We start from the raw sequence: 18,135 nt of genomic DNA on the forward strand, positions 1-18,135 counted from the left end.
TGTTCCTAAAGCAACGATGGCCGCTCCCGCGTACGACACTATTGCTAGCATTTCTCGAATTGGGAGGGACTATCGATTTTCATCACCTGCTGTAGTTTTCCTCAGCAACTCTTACTCATGCATTCATTTTATTTAGGCTTGGTTGGCGGGTGAACTGGGAGCTAGGAAAGGCGACGTCGGATGTAGAGTAGCGCCATCTTGTACGGACCCTGAACGTTTAGCACGCCGAGCGTGAGCTTACATCGGGCAATACTTGTCAGAGAGGAAAAAAAAAAATAGCGTTTTTACGCGATGGCGTATTTCCGTTTCCTCTCTGCCAGGGCGTTTTTGGTTGGACGGTCTTGTTGCGGAGGGAGGGGGAAGATTGTTTGCTCCGTAGACGCTCCCCGTAAAGCAAGGTAAACTGAGGTAAAGCCGGGAAGGGGCATTTTTTTTTTCGCCTGGTTACATGGGATGGCTGGGACTCAGACGCTGGGTCCGCGGAAGAGTATGCGCTTGGAGCCTGGAGGCTCAGATGGCCCCCAGGGCTGGAGAGGCAAGGTTGGGGGATAGAAGGTGAATTGCAAAGCCGGACCGAGGGGGACGGGCTTGGTAGAAAAAGGGTGTGGAGGAGAGAGGGTGGGGCTCAGAGGGAAGTTTGGAAGGGGAGGGACTGTGGAGGGAACAGGGACGCGAGCAGAGTCGGACCTAAAGTCCTTGAGGCCGGAGGAAAGAAGTTGAGGTGGGGGACTGGTCGGATCTCGGGAGTGTGTGTTGGGAAACCAGTGGTATCTTGGGGAGACCCAGGACGCGGAGGAGGCTGCTGGCCAAGGTTCTGATGCTGACATCCTATGTAACTTGACCTTTGTGTCTCCTGCAGCTCCCCAGAGGCGCATCTCCCACCCTCTGCTTGGACTTAGCTTTCTCTCCATCTGCCACCACAGCCTGGAGGCGCTTGCCTCCACCCTCCCGAATGGTGCTCCTCTTCCCAGGCGTCGGCCCAGGATCCAGGCCCCCTTTGCTCCTTGAGTTGGAGCTGTTGCCGCTGGGGTCTCTTGGTGGGCTCCCCGTGGTGAGGTGTGAAGAACTTTTGCACAGACGAAGCTTTAGTTATAAGGACCTCCTCAGCAGTTCGAAGCTCAGCCTCTAACTGAACGCGAGGCCCATCTGTGCTGCTTCTCTTCGGCCTTTGAGAAGAGAAAGCCCTATTCTGTTCCATCCAAAGTCCAGGAAGCCTCAAACTGGGGCCCTGCTCCCAGCATGCCAGCCCTCTCTTGTGCATAGGGCTTTGCCCTCTTCCAGCCAGCATGGCTGATCTCAAAAAGGCTGCAGGGGGCCGGGAGACTCCGCAGGGGGAACTTCGGTCAGAGGTGGTAGAGGATGAGGGCCCTAGGAGCCCGGTCGCAGAGGAGCCTGGAGGAAGTGGAAGCAACAGCAGTGAGACCAAATTGTCCCCTAGAGAGGAGGAGGAACTGGATCCTAGGATACAGGTGAGAAGGCTGATGGAGGAGGTCAGAAGTCCAGAGGCCAGACTTGCTGAAGAGCTGTGGGATCAATGAGGCCTTAGACTCCTCTCTCACAGTGGGCTGGGGTGGGAAAGGGAAGCAGACATGTACATAAAACGTGGCGGTTCAGTGTGACAAGTGTGACAAGTGCTGATGGAGAGCAGGGACCCTGCCTGAGTGCTTGGGGCATAGAACCACTCATTGTTCTTCTTTCTGAATAAGCAAAAAGATTGCTAGCTCAGGTATCTTACATATCCTGGAGGCAAGAGGAGATGGCTGAGACTGGGAGGCAGTTTGGAGGCTGAGGAAATCTCCCCCCCCCCCCCCCCACCTTTTACCTTCTTAGATATGTCTCTCAGAATCATTTTGAGTTGTGAGACCTTTCAGGTATTTGAAAGGCACGGTAAGGTTTGAGTCTGTAAGGAAATCAACTCCCTTCCCTCCTCCCCATCCCCCTCTCTTTGAGACAGGATTCTCTTGTGTAGCCCTGGCTGTCCTGGAACTTGATTTGTAGACTAGGGTGGCCTAGAACTCCGAGATCTGCCTGCTTCTGCCTCCCTGCTCCTGGGATTAAATTAGGTGTGTGCCACCATGATCAGCAGGAAACTTTTTATATTGCAAGGATTTATCTCTGTTGTGATTGGCCTTTAATATATATTTCTGGCTCTTGGAATTGTGGGCTTACCAAAAGAATGTCAGGATAGTTTACTGTCATGGAATGTGCACAGTCTAGTTGGTAAACCAGAGAGATGGTTGTGTAAGAGACTCAGGGAACTGGTATGAGGAAGAGTGGTCATTGTGGAGGAGATGGCCTGCTAGGACAAGCTTAGTTATCTATCGTGTTTCAGGGTACTGTCTAAATGGACTGTATGGGAAAGTTTCTGATATGGGCTGATAATGGCTAATACGTGCTGTATGTCTGGGGTCCAGGGCTGCTATTCAGATAGGTTGCATCTGAGATGCTGTTACTGGGAACATGATTTAGCTCCTTCTAGGTAGCTAGAACATCCCAGAGCTTGAATTCTTGGGCTTCTCCTTCAGTAAACCTTACTGGGTAGTGCCAGTGAATTGCAAAGAAAGTAAGTCTGGTCCTGGGGTGTGTGTGTGTGTGTGTGTACTGAAGCTCAGCTCCTTGGGTTGTTTGTGACCTTATAGTGGAGCATTGGCGAGCTATTCTTTTCTGGCATGAGTCAGTAATTTATTTCTGCTGTGCTTCAAGATGCTGCATTGACAACAACTCAGCTTCTCTCATCCATTCTGAGGATTTGTCCTCCACTGAGAGAGTGCATTGAAAAAAAGAAGTCTTGGGATAGATATTCAAGTCACTTAAGTTCCATGATTTGGGAATTTGTGAAACCGTTAGCTTCTTTGAGCTTCTGTTTGTCAGTAAAGTGAGGGACTTGGTTTGTCTGGTGTGCACAGCTCCTATTCACTGTGCAAAGGGTCTGGAAGATTACAGATAGTGAGTTAAGAAGGAACTCTCTGTTCCTGGATGAGAAGGGCCTGTAATGCACTTCTTGCACCTCCCTGAAACATCCTTCATTCTGCGCAGGCAATACCTTCTCTCCTGCTATCGTTCATCAACCTCTTGTTCTGTGTATTTTTTCAGTAATCATATAGGCGAAGGCAGTAGACTGAAGAGGCACACTTGTGGCTATGGAAATACAGTCATTTGAGATAAAAAAAAATGCAGTTGTGTACTGTAGCGATGGCATAGATGTAACATTTCTGCCATCATAGTTCTGTCAGTGAGCTCTGGCAGTGTTGGAATGTCTCGGGAATGCATAAGGTCTACTTTGCCTCCAGTGAGCGTGCAGAGTGATGGGGACTAGGGGGCCATCGAGACCCTTGTTTCTCTTGCCGAGCTGTATGGCATTTATTGTAGTGTTGTAGGTGGTACAGGGAGGGAAGGCTCATCTGATGACACAGGCATGTGTCGGTTGGCTCTCCAGACTCACCAGGGATTTAGAGTTTGCCGTTGGAAAAGCGTCATGATGTGAGGCATACCACAGTTTGCAGGTGGAGGTCACGTTTGCCCTTCTGTATTAATATTCTTTTGGGTGCTGAGGAGATGCGTTAGTGTTTGAAGTTCATTTTAGTGTTGATAGTGATCCACATCACATGCCTTGAAAATGTGCTTCAGCTCCTTCAGGGAGTATCTGTTTTTCTAGATCAGCATATTTAATGTGTCTCCATCAACAGACCCATCAAGATCCACTAAAAGACTCTTAAAACACATTTTCCCTTACTTCCATTACTAGGATAAGATTGAAATGAAAGCCCAGCCAGGGCTGGGTCCACTGGGCAAGGGGTGGCCCAGAGCTCGGGCTCTGACCTATTTTAGAGTGTTTTGAATTTCTCAGAAATGACTATCCTCAGGGTGAGGTTCCACGGCTGACAGGCAGGTAGCTCATGTTGTCATCTGGTGTGATCTCTCTGGAGGTAAAGGGAGACTAGGCCATGCCTGCCTGCAGTATGTCTTTGTTTACCCCTTCAGAAAAGGCTGAGTCTCCATCAGGGTCTCATTGGATCATTGGAATTCCTCATATCCTCCAGCTTTTGGAAAGAGGGTGTTGGTCAAACGGTTTGGTGGTGCTAGGATGGGCCTGGCCTCTCAGGTTTTCTATGTTCTCCACCCCCTTTTTCTTTTTTGTGAGACAGTGTTTCATGTAGTCTAGGGTGGTCTTGAGCTCACTGTATAGCTCATGCTGATTTTGAACTCCTGATCCTTTTGTCTCTGCATCCCGAGTCTGAAATTATAGGTCTGTGCTGCCAGGATACCTGGACACACTTGTTTAACTCCCAATTCTTCAGGGTGACGTTGCAGCCTCAGAGTTCTCATCTTCAGGTGTTGGCATAACTAAAACAACAGTCATCACCCTGGCCCTGTTGACTCATCATCTGCTTGGGCCTTTCGATGCTTTGTCAAAGAGGACCAGGAGCGTCCAAGAGTGGAACAGAAACATTTGTAGTCAAGCACCCATGCTTTGACTCAGTGGCCTGGCATTCTGGGAATGTGTCCAGAGTGCCCCAAGAAGGTCATCCTCCTGCTGGCTGCTGGCTTTCTGACAGACGATGCATGCTGACTCAGACCTTGTCCTCCTTGAATTCCATTTTCAATGAGTGCCAGGAGTTCCTAGTGGAGCAGGCCAAATGGAATGTGTTGCTGACTGTCCACACAGTACTTTGGGTGCTCAGTGACTCCCACTGTGCCCTCTCTGCCTTGGTGCTTCAGCTTGGCTGCTTCTTCCTGCTTCCCTTGTTCATCAGGCTTTGGGGGTGTGAGGGGTGTGGGAGGTGTGGGGGGTGTGGGAGGTGTGGGGGGCTTCCCTTTATCCTGTGAGAGCTTTGGGAGCACCAGGCTGATCGATCATCACACTTTTTGTTTTTTGTTTTTTTTGTTCAGGTTGACCTTGAACTTAATATCTCTCTGCCTCAGCTTTCCAAATGTTAGGGTTACATGTGGGTGCCACTGTAATTGGCAGCAGGGATTTTTTTTTTCTTTTTAATGTTAAGGGGTACTAGTTCCTATATTTAACTTAAAAACCAAATCAGAAACCAAACCAAACCAAAAAAAAAAAAAAAAAAAAAAAAAACCCAACCAACACAGGGTTTTCCTCTGTAGCCCTGGCTGGCTTGGAACTTGTTATATAGATCAGGGTGGCCTTGAGCTCATACAGATCTGTCTGCCTCTGCCTTCCAAGAGTTGGGATTAAAAGTGTGAGCCACCATACCCAGTCCTATTTTTACTTTTTAAATGTTAGGTGGATAGCTGGCTGTGGTGGTGCACAGTTTTGATTACTCCCCCCCTCCCCCCCCCCCCCCCCCACACACACACTCAGGGTTTCTCTGTGTAGCCCTGGCTGTCCTGGAACTCACTCTGTAGACCAGGCTGGCCTCGAACTCAGAAATCCACCTGCCTCTGCCTCTCAAGTGCTAGGATTAAAGGTGTGTGCCACCACTGCCTGGCCACAGTTTTGATTTTGTTTTGATTTTTTTTTTTTTTTTGTTTTGTTCTGTTGATGTTTGTTTTGAAACAGGATTTCTCTGTGTAGCCCCAGCTGTCCTAGAATTCACTCTGTAGACCAGGCTAACTTTGAACTCACAGAGATCTGTCTACCTTTGCCTCCCAAGTGCTGGGATTAAAGGTGTGCATGCAGCAGGCAATGCTGGTGCACATTTTTAATCTCAGCCCTAGGGACACTAAGCTAGGAGACTTAAAGTGTTTTAAAAAATGGCCTTTGAAAACTGGACCATTCTGTGTGAGTTCACAACATTGTTCTGTGAATGGCTCTGTCAAAGAGAATCAGCCAGGTTCATGGCTCTTCTGAGATAGGCTGTACCCGGGTTCATGTCCTTGTTCCTGGTTGGAAGGGCCAAGTAAGGTGAGTGGGAGCCAACATCAAATCTATGCAGATGGGCTAAGATGGTGGTGTTGTCATCTAATAATGCCTGTCACGGAGGAGCAGCAGGCAGACTGGGATGGTGAAGGCAGAGCCTGGAGTTGAGCACCAGTTTTGCAGAACCTGTAACTAAGTACCTGGAATTTCCAGATAGAGAGCTCTTGGCACACCCTAGACTTTTAAGGAGTATCCTCAGATCATCAGAATCTGGGGTTGGATGTGTTTTCTTAGGCAGGTGAGAATGATTTGTGGCCAGCCCCCTTTCCAGCTCCATGCCACATCACTGAAAGAGGCAGGGTCATCAGTGGGTCATTAAACTAGCATGTCCAGCGATTTCCCCTGAGATTCCTCCTTGCCAGGACAACATTGCACCGGGGGCTTCTGAGATGACTTGGTGGTTAAGAGCATATTCTGCTCTTACAGGGACCTGAGTTAAGTTCCCAGCACCCATTTGGGCAGCCCATAATCATTTGTAACTCCAGGTCCAGGGGGATTTGATGTATCTGGCCTATGCAAGCACCTCCACTCACATGCATTCTCCCTCTCACATACTCATAGTTTAGAAAATAAATAGATAGGAAAACTTGTACTATATTGGGTGGGATCTGGGTTTCTGTCGTCCGAGAGGTGAAAACCCCTCCTGCCCCTTTACCTGGTCCTTATCTTTATCATGCACCAAGCCCTGATGTTTCTGTGTCCTGCATTTTCTCCCTTCTTCTCTCACCTGGTACACAATAAATAGCTTTCCTTTGCCTTACTTGTCTCTGCTGGAGTACTTGCCCTTCTCCGCCTTCTCGCTAGAAAGATATGGGTCACCACCTCTGTGTGCTGTGTTCTACATTCCTTTTTAAGATGTCTTAAACAATTGAATATGTGCTTCACCTGTATATATGTATGTAGACCATGTGCATGCAGTGCCCTTGGAGGCTGAAGAGAACATTGGATCCCCTGGAAATGGAGTTACAGATGACTGTTAACTACCACGTGGGTTCAGGGAACTAAACCTGGGTCCTCTGCAAGAGCAACAAGTAGTCTTAACCTCAGAGCCATCTAGACTCCAGCCCCTGTGTTCCACATTTTTCTCCAAGTACTGACCAGGAAGTATGTAGTGAGCATGTGCTGAGTGAGTGGCCCTCCTGGCCCTGGGAGGAGAGTCCTTCATCTCCTAGGACTCCTCATTGAGAGGAAGAGATAGATGTGCGCTAGTGGAGAGTAAGGCTCAGCGCCACCCTGCTGTCTGTACCGCTGTATTCCCGGAGCTAGAGTTTCCTCATCCCTGCAGTGGGGGTTGGAGTACTCAGTTAAGTGAAAGCACGAAGATCACATGAGACTGTCCTGGGGCCTAGACAGGGTGCCCTCTTCTAAGTGACTCACCCGTTCCCCCGTGTGCTGGGGCTTTCTGTAGTTGACTTGAGGTTGCTTCCTTCTGTCCTAACTCCCGTGCTTCTTTGGCAGGAGGAGCTGGAACATCTGAACCAGGCCAGTGAGGAAATCAACCAGGTGGAGCTACAGCTAGACGTGAGTCTCTCTCTCCTCACAGCCTTGGGTTGCTCTCTGGAGAGTTCTCTTTTCGTGTTTTCCTATATTGAGACAGTGGTAGAGGAAGGGGTGTGTCGAAGAAGTGAGGTTCTGTGACCTGTATGCTTGCTTTCCACATTCCTTGCCAGGAGGCCAGGACCACCTATCGGAGGATCCTGCAGGAGTCAGCCAGGAAGCTTAACACACAGGGCTCTCACTTGGGGAGCTGTATTGAGAAGGCCCGGCCCTACTATGAGGCTCGACGACTGGCTAAGGAGGTATGCCTGTGTTCTAGTTTTATTTCTGTTGCTGTGACAAATACCATGCCCAAAAGGACCTTAGGGGTGGACAAAGTTTATGTGACTTACTCTTCCAGGTCAGTCCACTATTGATAGAAGTCACTGCAAGAACTCCAGCAAGACCTTGGAGGCAGAGCCATGGAGGAAGCTTGTTGCTTGCTCACTTGAAGGCATATACCCAGCTAGCTTTCCTGTAGAGACCAGAACCACCTGCCCAGGGAATGGTGCCACCCATAGTAGGCTGGTCCCCTTTCCATCAGTGAAACAATCAAGACAATCCACCATAAACATCCACAGGCCAGTCTGATTGGACAGTCCCTCAGCTGAGAGTCCCTTTTCAGGTGTCTCTAGGCTGTGTATGTCAAGTTGACAGAACTAGGGCAGTTTGACCTTTCATTAGGAAGGGATGCACGGTCTGTCTGTCTTCAGTCTCTGTGTGGAATGGGGAATAAAACACCATACTTAAGGACATGGCCATGCTCTCAACAGCCTGTGAGTTGAGGTTCTTAAAAGTTGTAGGGAATGTGTTCATTGGGCCAGTGAGATGGCTCAGTGGATAAAGGCACCTCCTGCCTGACGATCCCAGGTCATTCACTGGAGTCCACATGGTAAAAGGAGAGAACTGACCCCTGAGTATTGTCCTCTGACCTCCACACGCTTGGTGTGGCATTTGTGCTGAGGCACACACATACATACACATGCATACAATAAATACATAAATGTAAGAAAATGTCTCATGGTCAAGAAATGACTGGGTGGAGGCATTGGTCCTGTTTAGAAATTTTGTTCAGTCCCACTGATAGCTTTGTTCTTTCTTCCTTCTTTTCCTCTTCATTCCCCTCGCCTGTCTTTCCTTGGGCTGGAATCAAACCCAGAGTCTTGGGAACAGCAGACGAGAACTGTGATGCTGAGTACCACCCACAGGCCTCACCTGCTGATGGGTTTAAATAGTTAGGATTCAGGCTGTACCTAGCGTCCCCTCCCTCCCTCTCTCCCTCCTTACCCCCATATCACCCCTCCCCTCTCTCTGAGACATGGTCTTTCTATGTAGCACTAGCTGTAGTAGAGCTCTCTATGTAGACCAGGCTAGCCTCAAACTCAGAGAGATCTGACTGCTTCTGCCTCCAGTGTGCTGGGATTAAAGGCTGTGCCACCATGTACTGGCTCAATAATCCTCTGTTTTGATTTTTTTTTGCCATTTAATTGCATTAATATTTACTATTATTGCTGGGAATAGGTCTTTGTTTATCACAAAATATGTGACCCATATGGTTTCTACACTATAGTTTCACCATATTATTACTTACAATGCAAATTTCATTCAGTCTAGCCATTGTACACTCATATTTTGCATATGAGAGATACTTCTTAGTAATGTGCATTTTTTTCAGAGTTTTACATTTTGAACCAATTAAATTTGATGAAAGCTAGTAATTATATATAAATTAAGTAATGTATAGAAGTTTAACAAGGAGGGGAGAGCAGATATTCTCCTCCCACCCCTCAGCAGCCCATCCCTTAGCATCCAGATATTTCTTACGTTTGCATATATGAGAGACTTAGCTGTAAGTCATATAATTTGATAATTAGCATCCGTTTGAAAGCAAACGCTCTTTGCTCAGGAATGTTAAAATTCTTCTCGAATTTATATACTTAACTAATACTGCCAAATTTGGTAGGGTGTTTGTTTGTTTGTTTGTTTCTTTTCGATAGTCTGTTTATAAATCTCTTATCAACCTATAACAAAAACTTTGACTTGGTAATTTATGTGTCACTTTGTCAAATGTGCAAACTATTTCTGTTTCTAGAGAAGTGCAGAAGATGGATGAGGTTCTATGAGAAATGTGATTTCTCAGCTTGAAGAGCTGAGAGTCCTTGATTCTTGGTTCATGTGTCTGTTTAAAGCTGTGTGTGCCCAGCGTATGTTCACACCAGCTCTAGAAACTGGTGTGCTAGTTGCCAGGAGTCTGTTGCTTTGGATGCTATCAGCAGCTAAACATTCAGTCTTCCCTTATTACTGTCTCTGTATTTTGCTTTTTTGTCTTAAAACCACTTTGTTATGAATTCTATAAAAATGGGGTCATATAATATGTGCTGTCTTGGTTCCTTCATCTTATCTGTGTAACTGTATTATGACATAACACCAGAGCTCTAGAGAGCCACCTTTTGGTAATGAAATGCTTTGTGGGGCTGGAGAAATGGCTCAGTCATTAACTGCTTTGCTATTGAACCATACCCTTAGCCCTGTGTCATACTTTAAAAGCTTCCCTCCCCTCCCCTCCCCTCCCCTCCCCTCCCCTCCCCTCCCCTCCCCTCCCCTCCCCTCCCCTCCCCTCCCCTCCCCTCCCTCCCCTCCCCTCCCCTCCCCTCCCCTCCCCTCCCCTCCTCTCTTCTTCTCTCCTCTTCTCTTCCTCTTTTTCCCTTGGCTGTCCAGGATCTTGCTGTGTAGAATAGGCTTGCTTGGACCTGAACTCACAGAGATCTGCCTGCCTCTGCCTCCCAAATGGTGGGGATAAAGGTGTGAGTGAGGAGGCACCAGGCCCTGCTAAGCCATTTCCATTTGTAAGACGTACTTTTTTGTCACGCTCCTATAACTGGAAGCTGGGGATCAGCCTCTGGGTTTTGCTTGGCTAGCACTGGTTGAATAGCCTACCGTAATTTCAGGTTGAGCATAGCATGTATCAGATGTTGAACTGGTAACAGGTACTATACCTGATCTTAGCCAATGAGCTGAGAAGCAGGCTTTACTGTAATTTTGGGCTAAGAAGTATTTTAGATTTTTATTCAGATTTTGGAATATGTGCCTACACATAATGACATACATTGGAGACAGCAATTAAACAAGGAATGCATATATCTGATAAGCATCTTATATATAGCCTGATATATGCAAATATTGCTCTTATTTTAAAATACTCATTTTTAATTATGTGTATGTATATATGTGACTCTGCTAGATTTCATGTGGCCACCATCCACTGGCATTTTCTTTCTTAATATTTACTTCTATGTTTCTAATCTGTACAGTATTGCTTTGATGGCATCTATCCTTAGTATGGTTTGGGAAATGAAGCTGAACTTATAAGTGGGCCTTCCTCTTTTTTTTGTCTTTACCTCCTCAAGGGATCGCAGGGGGGGCTGGGGTTCCCCCTGGGCTTCCCATCCTGACGACCCTCTACCCCCACAGGCCCAGCAGGAGACACAGAAGGCGGCCTTGCGGTATGAGCGGGCTGTGAGCATGCACAATGCCGCCCGGGAGATGGTCTTTGTGGCTGAGCAGGGGGTCATGGCTGACAAAAATCGACTGGACCCTACCTGGCAGGAGATGCTCAACCATGCTACCTGTAAGGTGAGGGTGCTGTCAGCAGGTTCCTTTCACTGTTCCTTGCTCTTCCTTTACTCCGTTCTCCTCCCTGGCCCTCTCCCACTTCAGGCCTCCCCACAACCCCCAGCTTTGGTTTCCTTTAAGGTAGATCTGTCCTATGCCTGCCTAGCTTGGCCTCCAGTGCTTCCATTATTCCAGTTCTCATTAGAAAGCCTCCTGTCTACTCCTGCTTCCTCTGGGTGGGGCCGACCCTAAGCTCCTCCCAGGCAGTGGCCCTGGATTTAGTACTCATACACTGGGTTCAGCTTTGTGGTTCCCTGTTCCTGTTTGCAGAAAGTTTTCCCTTCACGGGTGGGTCCTGCACTCTGCTAGTGTGTGTTGGAGGTATAATTTTTGTACCATTTCCAAGCTCCTAAAACTAGACTGGGCATATGGGCACATGGGCACCTGGGCCTGGGCTTATTCTGCCCCCTTCAGCATGTACAGGCCCGTATCAACTCCTGGATAGTGACTGTGCCTTTCAGTTCTTTGACTGCACAGAGAAGACCCTGTCCTGGGGTGGGCCTTGTGAGGTGAGGATAGTGAGAGAGGCTGGGGTGTAACCGCAGGGATGGGAGCAGCTATGAGCTTGCCGCCGCCTGGGAGACGAGGGGCCTGGAGCCTGCACCTGTCCCCTGCTCACATAATGCTCTGGGCCACACACAGATAGGGAGGCTGTGGAAGCTACAAGAACCCAACATGCCTCTGTGCCTCCTGTCCCTGACCTGAAGCCATTGTCACTGAGGGGTTCCTCAAGACTGTGGTGTCTGCACGGTTGCAATGTGTTCGAGGGTGTCCAGCCATGTTTAGGAGGGACTAGGCTGGTGGTGGCAGCTTTCCACGGTATCAGCAGAGCTGAGGGGCAGGTTGTTGCGGTAAATCTCCAACCCAAATATGCCCCGAAATGAAAACACCACTCAATTAATATGATTACATGTTGTGCACCTAGACTGGGCAGATCTGCTGCTACACTACCATCTTCCCCATATAAGAGACCCCTTAGAACTTGAGGTTTCTCCAGGCCATGTGCTTCTGCTCCGCTTTGCTTCTTCTTCCTCCTCCTCTGCATCCTCTCTCTCCCCCACCTTCCCATCCACCTTCCTTTATCTGCCCAATCATCAGCCCTCCTCTATTTTACAGATTAAGGTGGGAAGCAGGTTTACAGGAAATCACCACTGACTCTTTCCTTGTTCGAAACCCCTCACTGGAGAATGGAATTAACATCAAATATAATTAGCCCCAGGGCTATCTGCAACATTTCCCCCTTTCTGTCCAATTAAAAGACTATTTTATCTCAGATACAATTGAGCATAACTATTACTATTTTGTAATTTATAAAGTACAAGAGACCTAACACCCAGTCCATCATCTTTGTTAAGTAAATGGAACCTCTGTCATCTATCCTTACCTAAAAGACTATAGCTCTGCACCTGGCTATGCCTTGGCTTTAGATTGGATGCCATCTGAAAACCATCCTCTCCAATCTGTTCCTCTCCAAGTAAAAAGCCTGGGTGGCTAAGAGACTATGTAGTTGTTCAACCCCATCAGAAATCCAAGAAAAACTGATATTAACTGAAAATATATAGGAAGCCTAACACAGCTTCCAAAACTTAGCCAATTTATAGAGACTGCTGATCACTTGGACAGTCCCTTACTTCAACATGTTGGAGCATCGGTCTTCAGCCTACTGGCCAGGGTCATCTGACAGACTTAGAGAAACAGAAATATTAAGGACTAGCCTACTCTGTCTCGCAGAGTCAAGCTATACTAACCTGTAATTGTGTCCTTTCTTTGGACAGTATTGTCTGTAGATGAATGAGGCAATTCTTGCCTAGTGGCTGTTTCGCCACAAGTGGAGTAGCTCAAAGAGGCTCGGTTTGTTCTTTGAATCCAAGACAGGGAAAGCTGTCTGGAGTAGACTGGTCTCAACAAGTGAATAAATAACATTAAACGTCACATTCTGTGGACTTCTGACGTTTTTGAAAACCAACTATCTGTGAATTAATCTGGACTGCTTTCTGTTACCTACTTTCAACCATTTCTGATTAAAATAACTGAAAACACCCTAACAATAAACTCAAAGCCATGGATTTCCTATTTGGCCCTTAACTCACAGGCTTAAACATCTCAGATCTGTTTATAATAACAGCAATAGAAGGACTGGGTCTAAGCCCTGTACTTAAATATTTTAAGTATCAAAGGCAACCTATAATAACCACCCCCAGCCCCAAAGCCTAGGGAACTGGGACGACGACTCTTCATAACTTCTTCAAGCTGAATGTGGGCGTTGAGATATTTTGAAGGGAGTGGGAAGGATAGGGAAAATGGGGGAGTTGGTTGGCCTTAAGAAGGCCACACCAATGATTGTATTAGTCTCTGATGTCTGTGTCCTGACTGGATCCGGATGAAAAACCAAGACATCAGGAGTTCTGGCAGGTCAGTTCAGCATGTCTGATGATGAAATTCACCAAGACTATATGTTCTGTAATATTTAAATCTCAAAGCAAAATTTTAGTATCATCAAGATAACCTTTTTGTTTGATTCTCTGGAATCTAGTTCTCAGGGGGTCTCCCTCTATCAAATCTGATCCATAGAACTCTGGAAGGTGTAAATACCTTAATCACCTTTGCCAAAAACACAAAGACAAAACCTTTTCTCCAAGTCAGCATAGCCTTCAGCCGGTAACCAGGAAAACCTGTAGTTTGCCCTCTGTCCCAGAGGAACAATAAAACAACCACAATACTCAAAATCACACACATTTTAGCCTCTTTAGGCCTTTCTAATTTGTCATGTCAGGATATTAACCCAAAATTCCTGTGAAGCCCATGTTAGACAGAATATGAGTCTCCTGCAGACTTTATCATACTGTCTTTAAAACAATTGATTCACACTTCTATTTTCCTTTCCTTTCCTTTCCTTTCCTTTCCTTTCCTTTCCTTTCCTTTCCTTTCCTTTCCTTTCCTTTCCTTTCCTTTCCTTTCCTTTCCTTCCCCCCTTCCCCCCTTCCCCTTCCCTTTCCTTTCTATACCTGCTTATAAGAAGCAGCTTGTCAAACCAGGATTTAAACCCAAAATTCCCGTGGAACCCACGTTAGACAGAATATGAGTATCCTGTAAGACTTATTAGAGCAATATATCTTTATATCATCCTTAAGTATCAAAAGGTTATATTTCTCTCTTTATATCAATGAATCACCTGGTCTGGAGTCCTTTGTACCTTTGTCTCCCAATTCTTTATTCACAGGGAGAAGCTGACCTGAGTTGTCTGTGTTCCCATTTGGAGGTGGGGGAGGCAGGGTGGGGAGTGAAGGATACAGGGAAGAAAACATAGAAAGGCTCTCTCAGGTGTAGATGCCTCTGCCATTCTCTGTGAGCCCCTCTAACCCAGTCGGCTTCAGATCCATACTGCTGCAGCTTACATCACTGCCCAAGCCCCATTCAGGGGTTGGGGGGTGGGCAGGGAATTTTTATCTCAGGTTAGTTGGATTCAAATCAATACGTTGGGCGCCATTTTGTTTCGGTAAATCTCCAACCCCGGCAATGAAAACATAACTCAGTTAATATGAATACATGCTGTGCGCCTAGAGCAGGTCGTACAAGTACACGTTAGACAGTGGGAAGAGAGGCTTTCAGAGGCATGTGTTTGAGATCTGTGTCCAAAAGAGATGGTAAGGTGCTCTCGCTGCCCCCAGTCCTTATCTGTCTTCCTCTGTAGACTGCAGGAATGTCGAGGGCTTTGTAGACAATCCTGTTCAGGTCCCTCAGGGCAGTGTACATATTGGCAGCCTAGGGCAGATCCCATTTGAATGCCAGCTCACTGATGTGTGTCCCCCGCCCAACCTGGGCCAGGTGAACGAGGCAGAGGAAGAGCGGCTTCGAGGTGAACGGGAGCATCAGCGTGTGACGAGGCTGTGCCAGCAGGCTGAAGCTCGGGTCCAGGCCCTGCAGAAGACCCTCCGGCGGGCCATTGGCAAGAGCCGCCCCTACTTTGAGCTCAAGGCCCAGTTCAGCCAAATCCTGGAGGTAGCTAATGGGGGAGGGTGGGCAGGTACAGCGAGTGCTGGTGTGCTGCTTTGGTCAACCTTGCTAGACCAGCCAGTACTGTAGCCTGTGCTCAGAATGACCCTGCAGGAGTGGGAGGCGGGGGTGAGCGGCTTGTGCCCGTGGAGAACACTGATGAGGAAGCAAAGGTAAATGAGAAGGGTGGGAGGTTGGAATGGGGGAAACCAGCCAGCTGGGGAGGAAGAGTGGAGAGAGAGGGGGGAGCCAGAGGGGTGAAGACCTGGGAGGAGGGCTCGCTGGGGCTCAGGTCAGGAGGGACATTCAGAGGACAGTAGGGCTGGAGAGAGTATTGCAGTTCAGAGGTGCTGAAGGTGTCCAGGGGCTCTGGGGTAGGAAGTCTAACCTCAGGGACAAGTGCTGAGTGGGTCAGAAGACATCTCATAGCTTACCTATTTTTTTCTGCAGGAGCACAAGGCCAAGGTGACAGAACTGGAGCAGCAGGTGGCGCAGGCCAAGACCCGCTACTCGGTGGCCCTGCGTAATCTGGAGCAGATCAGTGAGCAGATTCATGCCAGGCGCCGGGGTTTGCCCCCGCACCCCCTGGGCCCACGGCGATCCTCCCCTGTTGGGGCTGAAGCTGGACCTGAGGGCATTGAGGATGGGGACAGTGGGATTGAAGGGGCAGAGGGCGGGGGCCTAGAGGAGGGCAGCAGCCTTGGGCCTGGCCCAGGCCCAGATACGGACACGCTAAGCTTATTGAGTCTGCGCACTGTGGCCTCTGACCTGCAGAAGTGTGACTCAGTGGAGCACCTGCGTGGCCTCTCGGACCATGCCAGTCTAGATGGCCAAGAGCTGGGAGCCCAGAGCCGGGGACGCCGGGGAAGTGACATCGGAGTTCGAGGGGGTCGGCACCAGCGCAGTGTCAGCCTGTAGCTCTGTGGCCAGAGCTAGCTTGATTTCTACCATGGGCAATCAGGGCCCACAGGCCTTCCCTCCTCAAGTCCTGTCTGCCCCAGATCCTGGTCTGCAGCCTTCCTTGGGCAGGATCAGCTGTCTCAGTCCTGTGTCCCCAGCTTTCTCACCGTTCCTTCTCTCAGGAGGCAGCTCTCTCTTTGCCTTACCCACCTAGAAGGCTTGCTCTCTGGCCCTGTCTCTTCTCCCCGTGCTGGCACTCGAGTCTCTGATGCTCTCTTGATTTCCTATTCTGACCTGACTTCTATCTGTCTGGCTTTTTCCCTCAGGGAACTTGGTCTAGAAGACGCAGGAGGTCATGTGAGAACATGAGCATCCTAGCCCAAGTGGTTGGACAGGCTTTCACCCGTTGATTCCTGGCCCTGTCTTCCCAGAAGGCGTGCCCTAGATATGCTGCTGAGTCCCCGGCAGCCTGTGCTCTTGTCCTGTCCCAGCTTGCCTGTGAGCAATGTGTACAATGTCCATGTGCCTCTGGAAGACACCACCTTCTGTCAGTGCACCTCTTGTGACCTTAGCCGCTGTGCTGTGTGTCCTTCATTCAGTGTCAGGTGGGGGAGTTGAACCCTGTTATCAACACAGGCATTTGGGCCAACTCCAAATGGCCCCTGCCTGTGTGATGTGTCTCCAGTTGGGCTGAGCCCTTACAATTGCCAAGGTGCTAGTGGGTCCCAATGGGGTCTATGCTGGAGGGTTAGAGATGGGAGATTCTCAAGGCTGAGACCTTGCCATCCCTCCTTCTCCATGTGTGGCGCTGGGCTTGCTTTTTCTTGGTAGAGGTTGAACTGGAGCTTGGCACCCTCCTACAGGGTGGCATTAGAGAACTTGGTGCTCAATTGCTCTCTATTGCTCTTCCTCACACCAGATGGTACCTACGCCAGGAACCTTTGGAGAGCGCTTAAGCATGGGTGCAAAGCCTCCTTTCTTTTATGAGAGGAATTGACTTGAAGTGAGGGGTTCCAGCCTCAAAGAGCAGCTCTGGGTGCTGGTGTTCCTGGGCTGTGTGAAGGGAAACCACACCTGATCTGGGTGCCTTGGAGGAGTTGACCTCCTGTCCCATCAGGAGGATGAGGAGAGCGCGTGCCCAGGGCTGGGAGAAGAGTGCCCGTTGTCTCGCATGGGATCTCCCAATTTTCAGGTTTTAGGATGGTCACAATGAAAACCTGTGGGTTTGAGGTGGCTGTTCAGGCAGCACAGAAACGAGGAGGACATGACTGTGCGAGTGCATGTGCTGGTGCGTGTGGGAAAGGGTCAGTCCTGGTTTTATTTAAATAAAATAGTTTATGTAACAGTGATGTTTACTGTCTGTTAAAAGAGACATGGGGGTGAGATAGGGAGCTCTTCAGACCATGCAGTCAAGGAATCAAGATAGTACACACCAACTGAGAAGAGGGGAGAGAGGTGCCAGCTTTTGGTGGTCACACCCAAGCTAAGTGGACAAGGCTGGGGAGCCAGTGCCCAGAAGGCTGTGTTCTACAGTAATGAATGCCAGGGGTGGCCCTGCTGCAGAGGGCCTGCAGGGTGGAGTGGCCACGGTTAGGACACATAGTATCCTGGGTGTGTCTGCACATAAACTTTAAGAAAGGAGAGGGATCAAAGTAGGGACACTTGGTTATTAAAAACAGTGTGATGCTGAACCTTGAATTTCCAGTAGACAGTGGTTTCTGTCCACTGCAGTATCAGGACATAGTCACAGAGAGTGACTCCCGAGTTGGAGCACATCTGGTTATAGGTGTGAGAGGCCAGAGTCTATTTAGACACGGATGGGAGACACCTGTGAAACATCCAGTAAATCAGGTTCCCGGAAGCCCTAGAGGTAAAGCTGAGGCTTGCCACTCTCCATGCAGTGTAAACAGATGTGGCCCACAACTGTAATCCAGCATCCAGGAGGTGAAGGGCAGAGGATCGTTAAGTTCTGAGACCGTGATCAAAATGCTGTGGGACATGCTAGGGCTGGACAGTAAGGCCCACTGAGGCAGTGGGTCAGCCCAGGAGAGAAAGAATTACCAGTATGGTAGGACTCTAGGTGTCAGGGAAGGGCAGGGTGGAGGCCAAAGATGGAGAGGTACAGGCAGAGCTCTGATCCTGGGGACACT

The 18,135-nt window shown here is 48.7% G+C and overlaps 1 protein-coding gene across 5 annotated transcripts; it reads left to right on the plus strand.

The window, feature by feature from the left end:
* Positions 1-312: 312 nt before the first annotated feature.
* Positions 313-17,334, plus strand: Sh3bp5l (SH3 binding domain protein 5 like). Of its 5 annotated transcripts, none has more exons than NM_001161338.2 (7): positions 313-408; positions 860-1,469; positions 7,343-7,405; positions 7,555-7,683; positions 10,892-11,053; positions 14,918-15,091; positions 15,536-17,334. In NM_001161338.2, the coding sequence occupies exons 2-7, from the start codon at positions 1,287-1,289 to the stop codon at positions 16,001-16,003; spliced, it is 1,179 nt and encodes a 392-aa protein (NP_001154810.1). In that variant the 5' UTR covers positions 313-408; positions 860-1,286; the 3' UTR covers positions 16,004-17,334. The 5 variants fall into 5 exon arrangements, with proteins under 5 accessions (NP_001154810.1, NP_077800.3, NP_001295096.1 ...); NM_024480.5 differs by having other exon boundaries at positions 313-398; NM_001308167.1 differs by having other exon boundaries at positions 313-398; positions 15,545-17,334.
* Positions 17,335-18,135: the final 801 nt, after the last annotated feature.

Source organism: Mus musculus, chromosome 11 (genome assembly GCF_000001635.26).
Source record: "Mus musculus strain C57BL/6J chromosome 11, GRCm38.p6 C57BL/6J".
Taxonomy (NCBI): Eukaryota; Metazoa; Chordata; class Mammalia; order Rodentia; family Muridae; genus Mus; species Mus musculus.

What these genes read in the sequence shown, in the direction of transcription:
- Sh3bp5l (NM_001161338.2), top strand. Translation starts at nt 1,287, where the DNA reads ATGGCTGATCTCAAAAAGGCTGCAGGGGGCCGGGAGACTCCGCAGGGG. An exon ending in AACTGGATCCTAGGATACAG is followed by an intron (nt 1,470 to 7,342) that starts GTGAGAAGGCTG and finishes CTTCTTTGGCAG; the next exon opens with GAGGAGCTGGAACATCTGAA. An exon ending in TCAACCATGCTACCTGTAAG is followed by an intron (nt 11,054 to 14,917) that starts GTGAGGGTGCTG and finishes AACCTGGGCCAG; the next exon opens with GTGAACGAGGCAGAGGAAGA.